The sequence below is a fragment of the Nansenia antarctica genome (assembly GCF_963989245.1).
Source record: "Nansenia antarctica genome assembly, chromosome: 6".
NCBI lineage: Eukaryota > Metazoa > Chordata > Actinopteri > Argentiniformes > Microstomatidae > Nansenia > Nansenia antarctica.
In genome coordinates, this window is record NC_137676.1 from 74,941,533 (window position 1) to 74,951,532 (window position 10,000).

Below are 10,000 nucleotides of genomic sequence, written 5' to 3' on the forward strand. Positions count from 1 at the left end.
CGTGTGGTTCTCCAGCTGCACAGCCGCAGAGAGGAAAGCGCTACAGAGAGTCGTGAGATCGGCCCAGAAGATCATCGGCGCCCCCCTCCCCTCTCTGGAAGAGCTGTACAACACACGCTGCCTCAGGAAGGCCTCCAAGATCTCCAGAGACCCATCCCACCCTGGGAACGAACACTTTGTTCGGCTGCCCTCGGGCAGGCGGTTCAGGACCATGTCCGCAAGGACAAATAGACTGAAGCTCAGCTTCTACCCTAGGGCCATTCAGGCCCTGAACACAGCAAAGACCTAGGTTCTAGGCCCTGGACAATCTAGACAATTTGATGGCAGCTACTAGATTGTAATCAAGTGCAATACTGAAACACAACTGTGAACATTTCAAACCTGCAAACTGCGACACTTTAAATGAATGTGCAATAATACTATGTGCAATATGACAACCCTCGGGTACATAAGGTTCAGAGATAGGAAATGTTAGGATATTTATAGCATAGCATAGAGTACAGCACAGTGTTTTATTTGTATAGTATATTATAGTGGATAGTGTATATAGCCTTTATTTATGTAAACCAGCTCTTTTTCCCTTCTTGTTTTTAGTATTTTTTTCCTAGCACCAGGGGAGCCCCCCCTCCTAAATGTCGTTGTATGGTACCTGTACTATATATATCAATAATAATAACAATAAAGACCATTCATTCATTCATTCATTCATTCATTCAGACTCACCCAGTCTTGTTGCTAGGCTTAGGGTCAGACTCACCCAGTCTTGTTGCTAGGGTTAGGGTCAGACTGACCCAGTCTTGTTGCTAGGGTTACAGTCTTGTTGCTAGGGTTAGGGTCAGACTCACCCAGTCTTGTTGCTAGGGTCAGACTGACCCAGTCTTGTTGCTAGGGTTAGGGTCAGATTCACCCAGTCTTGTTGCTAGGGTTACAGTCTTGTTGCTAGGGTTAGACTCACCCAGTCTTGTTGCTAGGGTTACAGTCTTGTTGGTAGGGTTAGGGTCAGACTGACCCAGTCTTGTTGCTAGGGTTAGGGTCAGACTGACCCAGTCTTGTTGCTAGGGTCAGACTGAACCAGTCTTGTTGCTAGGGTTAGGGTCAGACTGACCCAGTCTTGTTGCTAGGGTTACAGTCTTGTTGCTAGGGTTAGGGTCAGACTCACCCAGTCTTGTTGCTAGGGTTACAGTCTTGTTGCTAGGCTTAGGGTCAGACTCACCCAGTCTTGTTGCTAGGCTTAGGGTCAGACTCACCCAGTCTTGTTGCTAGGGTTACAGTCTTGTTGCTAGGCTTAGGGTCAGACTGACCCAGTCTTGTTGCTAGGGTTAGGGTCAGACTGACCCAGTCTTGTTGCTAGGGTTACAGTCTTGTTGCTAGGGTTAGGGTCAGACTCACCCAGTCTTGTTGCTAGGCTTAGGGTCAGACTCACCCAGTCTTGTTGCTAGGGTTAGGGTCAGACTGACCCAGTCTTGTTGCTAGGGTTAGGGTCAGACTCACCCAGTCTTGTTGCTAGGGTTAGGGTCAGACTGACCCAGTCTTGTTGCTAGGGTTAGGGTCAGACTGACCCAGTCTTGTTGCTAGGGTTAGGGTCAGACTGACCCAGTCTTGTTGCTAGGCTTAGGGTCAGACTGACCCAGTCTTGTTGCTAGGGTTAGGGTCAGACTGACCCAGTCTTGTTGCTAGGGTTAGGGTCAGACTCACCCAGTCTTGTTGCTAGGGTTAGGGTCAGACTGACCCAGTCTTGTTGCTAGGGTTAGGGTCAGACTGACCCAGTCTTGTTGCTAGGCTTAGGGTCAGACTCACCCAGTCTTGGCGAAGTTGGTCCAGTAGGTCATCACCACGGCGCTGAGCATCACGTCGTTCTTAGAGAAGTTACAGTTGAAGAGGTCCCTGGCTCCGCCCCCTCCCTCCCCCACCAGCGGCAGGCCGAACACGTAGGCCACCTCGTCCCCGTGGGCGGAGTCAGCCCAGACGGGCGTGTCCTGGCTCTGGCAGCGGTGGTAGAAGGAGTAGAAGTAGGTGGGCGAGCCGTACTGGGCGTGCAGGTCTGCGGTGGCCACGGCCGGCGCCACCCACTGGTGGTCGGTGAACAGAGCCACCAGCGTCTTCCTGCGGGTCTCGGGGTTCTGGCGGTCGGCCCAGTCGGTGTACATGAACCTGATGCTCTCCCGCAGTGCGTCGCGGCCCGGCGGGTAGCCGTACAGGCTGTCCACGAAGTCCGACACCGCCAGGTCGAAGTCCTCCGAGGACACGCCCTCCTCGCTGTCCACCAGGCCGTCCACGAAGCCAAGCCCCTCCCCCTGGTTCACGCCCAGCATGATGTCGTAGTTGAGGAACTCGCCCTGCTCCATGAGGATCTGGGGGTCGTCAGGGACAACGTCGCCATCTATTACCGGAGCCCAGGCGGAGTGGTACCTAGAACACAGAACACAGAACATAGAACATAGAACATAGAACACAGAACATAGAACACAGAACATAGAACACAGAACACAGAACACAGAACACAGAACATAGAACACAGAACATAGAACACAGAACACAAAAACGTAGGTATAGGTCCAGGTACAGAATAAGTCTAGAACACAGAACATAGATCACCACTCTAGAACACAGGACAGGTCTATAGCCTAGCCCAGCGGGAGTACCTGGGTGGGGCCAGGCCGTGGTGGACCAGGTCCTGGGGGTCTTTCTGCTGCAGACAGGCCACCAGCGCCAGGCTGTCGCCCCCCCCGCAGCCCAGCCGCTCCCCCAGGGCCTGGGCGTACGCTCTGGGCTCGTAGTTCACCGCCCAGCTGCTCAGCGCACTGCCGCTCTGGATGATCGCTCTGTGAAACAGGTCTGGAACACAGAACATAGAGCACAGCGCTATAGTACATAGAACATAGACTGGCATTGGCGGCCTGGCTAGGTCTCGCTAGGCCACGCTAGGTCTCGCTAGGTCTCGCTAGGCCACGCTAGGTCTCGCTAGGTCTCGCTAGGTCACGCTAGGTCTCGCTAGGTCTCGCTAGGTCTCGGCTAGGTGAACGCTAGGTCTCGCTAGGTCACGCTAGGTCACGCTAGATCTCGCTAGGTCACGCTAGGTCTCGTGTGTCTTACCCTCAGAGTAGTGAGACAGGTGTGTCTTACCCTCAGAGTAGTGAGACAGGTGTCCTGAGCAGTTAGACAGGTGTGTCTAACCCTCAGAGCAGTGAGACAGGTGTCCTGAGCAGTGAGACAGGTGTGTCTAACCCTCAGAGCAGTGAGACAGGTGTGTCTTACCCTCAGAGTAGTGAGACAGGTGTCTTACCCTCAGAGCAGTTAGACAGGTGTGTCTTACCCTCAGAGCAGTGAGACAGGTGTGTCTAACCCTCAGAGTAGTGAGACAGGTGTCCTGAGCAGTGAGACAGGTGTGTCTAACCCTCAGAGTAGTGAGACAGGTGTGTCTTACCCTCAGAGTAGTGAGACAGGTGTGTCTTACCCTCAGAGCAGTGAGACAGGTGTGTCTTACCCTCAGAGTAGTGAGACAGGTGTGTCTTACCCTCAGAGTAGTGAGACAGGTGTGTCTTACCCTCAGAGCAGTGAGACAGGTGTGTCTTACCCTCAGAGTAGTGAGACAGGTGTGTCTTACCCTCAGAGCAGTGAGACAGGTGTGTCTTACCCTCAGAGCAGTGAGACAGGTGTGTCTTACCCTCAGAGCAGTGAGACAGGTGTGTCTTACCCTCAGAGTAGTGAGACAGGTGTCTTACCCTCAGAGCAGTGAGACAGGTGTCTTACCCTCAGAGCAGTTAGACAGGTGTGTCTTACCCTCAGAGCAGTGAGACAGGTGTGTCTAACCCTCAGAGTAGTGAGACAGGTGTCCTGAGCAGTGAGACAGGTGTCTTACCCTCAGAGTAGTGAGACAGGGTGAGCAGGCTGACGCAGGAGGCCCCGGCCCCGGAGCCGAACACCGTGACGCGGTCCGGATCCCCGTTGAAGGCGGAGATGTTCTCCTTCACCCAGCGCAGCGCCGCGATCTGGTCCAGCAGCCCGTAGTTCCCCTTCGCTGCCTGGTCGCCTGTGCTGAAGAACCCTGTCACACACACACACACACACACACACACACACACAGGGTCAGGGTTAGATGACAAACTGCCTACTTAAACTGGTGATGGCCCAAAATGGTGACACATTTTTCTTTTGCCTGAAAACAAAAAACATTTATGAAAATTGTTGACCTATTTTGAGGTAAAAACGGCTAAAAGGTGACAAGTTTGCACCCCTGCGTACTCTGAATGTCAACTCTGAATGTCAACATCCAGGTGATGATGAAGACTCACCCAGGTCTCCCAGTCTGTAGATGATGATGATGATGATGGTGAAGGTTATTACCCAGAACCCCCAGTCTGTAGTTGAGGGTGATGATGATGATGATGATGATGATGAAGGTTATTACCCAGAACCCCCAGCCTGTAGTTGAGGGTGATGATGATGACGTTCCCGTAGCTCGCCAGCACGCTGCCGTCCATCATGTTGCCGCTGCCCTCCGTGTACGAGCCTCCGTGCACGAACACCATGACCGGCCTGGGAGAGCCCTCCTCATGGATGTCTGCACACACACACACACTGTTAGACCCCCTGTGTGTGCGTGTGTGTGTTTCTGGTGTGTGTGTGTGTGTGTGTGTGTGTGTGTGTGTGTGTGTGTTTCTGGTGTGCATGTGTGTGTGTGTGTCTGGGTTTCCGTTAACCGGTCTTTGTCCTGTAAAATCGGTCCGTCATATTTAAACCTCTTCGGTCATAATGTCATAATGTCATAATGTCATAATGTCCGGTGAAAATAATTCCCTCTAAGCACAATTTGAATACAATTTGCTAAAATTAAATTGTCACATATTCTGATTCCTTCTATATTAAAAAATAAGAATATATAGGGTATATTTTTTTTATTATTATTAATGAGTAGACTAGCCTATGCGATGAACCCTGCCTAGCGGCAGGGATTGACAATTTACAGCCTAACCAGTCTATAACCGCTAAATCCAGTAGCCCATTCGGCGGTAACCCGCCCCATCTGGCAACCCTGTAACGGCGGGAGTAGTTAATGGTTTGCTACGGAGTACCTTTTGGTACGAAAGGTACCAAGTACGGTACCTTTCGGGAGTATTTGTGAGGGAGAAATTCGTCAGTTAATTTAGTTTGAACTAGTCTAAATAAAACCACTGCAGTGACCGGAGTCAAGGTTACTGTTCTGCGTGTTTTGGATGTGCTAGAGCACAGTGAATGACCACCGAGGGCCGTGAGATGTGGCTAGTAAAGGACGCTAGCCATCTCCACCCCGTTCATTGTTTGAGCCTGCCGTGCCCGTTCCAGCCCTGAGTCGGTAGATTCAGAGTACAACATCCCCCTGGCTACCTCTTCTACCCCTGGCTACCTCTTCTACCCCTGGCTACCTCTTCTACTCCCCCTGGCTACCTCTTCTACTCCTGGCTACCTCTTCTACTCCTGGCTACCTCTTCTACTCCTGGCTACCTCTTCTACTCCTGGCTACCTCTTCTACTCCCCCTGGCTACCTCTTCTACTCCTGGCTACCTCTTCTACTCCTGGCTACCTCTTCTACTCCTGGCTACCTCTTCTACTCCTGGCTACCTCTTCTACTCCTGGCTACCTCTTCTACTCCCCCTGGCTACCTCTTCTACTCCTGGCTACCTCTTCTACTCCTGGCTACCTCTTCTACTCCTGGCTACCTCTTCTACTCCTGGCTACCTCTTCTACCCCTGGCTACCTCTTCTACTCCTGGCTACCTCTTCTACTCCTGGCTACCTCTTCTACCCCTGGCTACCTCTTCTACTCCCCCTGGCTACCTCTTCTACTCCCCCTGGCTACCTCTTCTACTCCTGGCTACCTCTTCTACTCCTGGCTACCTCTTCTACTCCTGGCTACCTCTTCTACTCCTGGCTACCTCTTCTACTCCCCCTGGCTACCTCTTCTACTCCAGGAGTTTCCATTGAACTTTCCTCCTCTACATTCAGCAATCATCCATCTCCACGTGCGCTACTATGGACAACCTGGGCTACAGGTACCATTAGATTAGGACTGATTAGATTAGGTTGACAGTGCCTCTGGAAGGGGGGGTGGTCTCACCATACTGTACATGAGAAGTGGAAAGTCTCTTCGCTAACTGTCCCTGCCCACAGTTCATCTGAGTCCATTGCCCTCCAAATCAATGGGCCAGCTCCTACCATGCCAGCCTCTGTATGTCGACCACCCAAGCCCAATAGGGATTTCCTAAATGAATTCTCTAACCTCTTTATGCTCCCTCTCCCCTAATATAATATTGCCACTTGGACAATGTCATCATGCCTGGACAGCTTCGGATTACAACAACATATTGACTTTCCTACTCACTCTAAAGGACATATTCTTGATCTGTTGCTGCTCCGGTGTAACTGTGTGTGTGTGTGTGTGTGTGTGTGTGTGTGTGTGTGTAACTCCCCCCAACTGCTTTGGATTTGACCATTTCTGATCACAAGTTTATATCTTTCAATGTCAATCTAAAATCACCTAAAACAAATCTGTTACGTCCCATCTCATTTTGTAGCATTAAGAACATTGACTTATCTGCTCTATGTAGCGGAATTGATAACCTCCCAAGCATAGAACACGTATCCACTCCTGACCAACTGGTCTCGTTTTACAATGATGAACTCCATAGTCTTTTAAATGCCCATGCACCGTTAAAAACCTGCTCTGTTTCCTTTACCCAGGCTGCACCATGGTGTACACCTGAGTAGTTTACACCTGAGTAGTTTACACCAGAGCTGCGCCAGTTTAAAGCCAAAGGTCGCCCCCTGGAATGCCTGTATGTGAAAACTGGCCTTGTTGTTCACAAAGATATGTATATATATATACTGTATATATATAAGACATATGTATAACAGTCACATACTGAACTACAAAGAAGCTCTCTCCACTGCAAAATCAGCCTACTCTGCTAACTTAATTAGGTCAGGTGACGGGAACACAAGAGCCCTGTTTTCCACGATGAAGACTATCTTACGGCCCCCAGACACTCTTGCTCCTCATATGTATTCTGTTGCTCAGTGTAACAATTTTCTGAGCTTTTTCCGTCCTATTTCAAATCTACCATTCATCATCTCCAAGACACTTGAAAAAGCAGTTGCAGCTCAGGTACTTGCCTACTTGATCGACAACGATCTGTTTGAGCAATTCCAGTCTGGTTTTCGCTCTTTTCACAGCACAGAGACAGCTATATTACAGCTGACAGCTATATTACATTTACTTTTTTTTGTAATCAATTATTTATTACAAAACAGTACACATGAAAAACTCACAATTATCACACCAAACAAAATAAGTGTCTGTTCTGACTTTTTTTTCCTTTATCTTACCCCCCCCATGGCGATAACAAGCTATATTAGATTTACTAATGGCAGCCGACTCTGGGCTTCTAACCATACATAGATTAGCCTTGATTGGAATCACTGGCCCCCCCCCACGACTGGTTTACATCATACCTCTCTGGCCGCACTCAGTTTGTCCAGCTCAAACATCTAAGATCACAGCTCACTCCCGTCACCACCGGTGTTCCCCAGGGATCTGTTCCAGTCACTCCCGTCACCACCGGTGTTCCCCAGGGATCTGTTTAGATCACAGCTCACTCCCGTCACCACCGGTGTTCCAGTCACTCCCGTCACCACCGGTGTTCCACAGGGATCTGTTTAGATCACAGCTCACTCCCGTCACCACCGGTGTTCCAGTCACTCCCGTCACCACCGGTGTTCCACAGGGATCTGTTCTGGGCCCCCTCCTATTCATAATCTACCTCCTACCCCACGGCAATATCTTCAATACATTTTGACTTCAGTTTCATTGCTACGCAGATGACACCCAGCTCTACCTCTCCACTAAGCCAAACTCCACCCTCCCACCCACCTCCCTCTCCGACTGTTTGCTGGTAATTAAATCCTGGTTCTCAATCAACTTCCTAAAACTAAACAGTGATAAAACAGAGGTTCTCCTCGTTGGCACTAAATGCACCTTGGCTAAACCTCACAGCTTCTCCATCACCATTGACAACTCCACAGTCTGGGTGTCATCCTGGACAGCACATTATCCTTCAAATCTCACATCAACAATGTCACTCTGTCTGCCTATGTATATATATATATATATATATATATATATATATATATATATGTGTGTGTCTGTCTGTCTGTCTGCATACTTCCAAACAGACTGAAGCTCAGCTTCTACCCCAGGGCCATTCAGGCCCTGAACACAGCAAAGACCTAGGTTCTAGGCCCTGGACAATTTAGACAATTTGATGGCAGCTACTAGATTGAAATCAAGTGCAACACTGAAACACAACTGTGAACATTTCAAACCTGCAAACTGCGACACTTTAAATGAATGTGCAATAACACTATGTGCAATATGACAACCCTAGGGTACATAAGGTTCAGAGATAGGAAATAGAATAGGTATAGCATAGCATAGAGTACAGCACAGTGTTTTATTTGTATAGTATAGTGGATAGTGTACATAGCCTTTATTTATGTAAACCAGCTCTTTTCCCTTCTTGTTTTTAGTTTTTTTTTCCTAGCACCAGGGGAGCCCCCCCTCCCAAATTTCGTTGTTTGGTACCTGTACTATATCAATGACAATAAAGACCATTCATTCATTCATTCATTCCACCTACGCAACATTAATCGTCTCCGTCCGTCACTTACACCCTCCAGCACCGCCATTCTAGTCCTGGTCACTTCCTGTATAGACTACTGCCCTGGTCACTTCCTGTATAGACTACTGCCCTGGTCACTTCCTGTATAGACTACTGCCCTGGTCACTTCCTGTATAGACTACTGCCCTGGTCACTTCCTGTATAGACTACTGCCCTGGTCACTTCCTGTATAGACTACTGCCCTGGTCACTTCCTGTATAGACTACTGTAATGCCATCCTCTTTGGTCTCCCACACAAATGTCTCCATAAACTCCAACTGGTCCAGAACTCAGCTGCACGCATCATTACCAGAACTCCCTCCATGCACCATATCACTCCAGTCCTCCAACAACTTCACTGGCTCCCCATCAAATTCTGTATTCACTTTAAGATTCTCCTTCTCACCTTTAAGGCTCTCCATAACCTAGCAGCCTCATACCTCTCTGAACTCCTTCTGACTCACACTCCCTCCCGTAGTCTCAGATCTCCTCTGCCAACCAACTTGTCATCCCTTCTGCCCGCCTGACTACTATGGGATCTAGAGCCTTCAGACGCTCTGCTCCCCGCCTCTGGAACTCTCTGCCACCTAACATTATGGAACTCTCTGCCACCTAACATTATGGAACTCTCTGTCTGTCTCCTAACATTCTGGAACTCTCTGCCACCTAACATTCTGGAACTCTCTGCCACCTAACATTATGGAACTCTCTGTCTGTCTCCTAACATTCTGGAACTCTCTGCCACCTAACATTATGGAACTCTCTGCCACCTAACACTCTGGAACTCTCTGCCACCTAACACTCTGGAACTCTCTGCCACCTAACACTCTGGAACTCTCTGTCTGTCTCCTAACATTCTGGAACTCTCTGTCTGTCTCCTAACATTCTGGAACTCTCTGTCTGTCTTCTAACATTCTGGAACTCTCTGTCTGTCTCCTAACATTCTGGAACTCTCTGTCTGTCTCCTAACATTCTGGAACTCTCTGTCTGTCTCCTAACATTCTGGAACTCTCTGCCACCTAACATTCTGGAACTCTCTGTTTCCTAACATTCTGGAACTCTCTGTTTCCTAACATTCTGGAACTCTCTGTCTGTCTCCTAACACTCTGGAACTCTCTGTCTGTCTCCTAACATTCTGGAACTCTCTGTCTGTCTCCTAACACTCTGGAACTCTCTGTCTGTCTCCTAACATTCTGGAACTCTCTGTCTGTCTCCTAACATTCTGGAACTCTCTGTCTCCTAACATTCTGGAACTCTCTGCCACCTAACACTCTGGAACTCTCTGCCACCTAACATTCTGGAACTCTC

The 10,000-nt window shown here is 49.3% G+C and overlaps 1 protein-coding gene across 1 annotated transcript in view; it reads right to left on the reverse strand.

The window, feature by feature from the left end:
- Positions 1–10,000, reverse strand: part of LOC308160978 (neuroligin-4, X-linked-like) — a gene marked incomplete at its 3' end in the record, with an annotated part of 16,495 nt that overhangs the window by 4,571 nt on the left and 1,924 nt on the right. Inside the window, exons 2-5 of the mRNA XM_080534900.1 lie at positions 4,409–4,561; positions 3,860–4,045; positions 2,643–2,835; positions 1,798–2,409 (exon numbers count right to left, since the gene is read on the reverse strand). Coding sequence (XP_080391026.1) covers positions 1,798–2,409; positions 2,643–2,835; positions 3,860–4,045; positions 4,409–4,561 — 1,144 coding nt within the window. The remainder of the gene's footprint in view (positions 1–1,797; positions 2,410–2,642; positions 2,836–3,859; positions 4,046–4,408; positions 4,562–10,000) is intronic.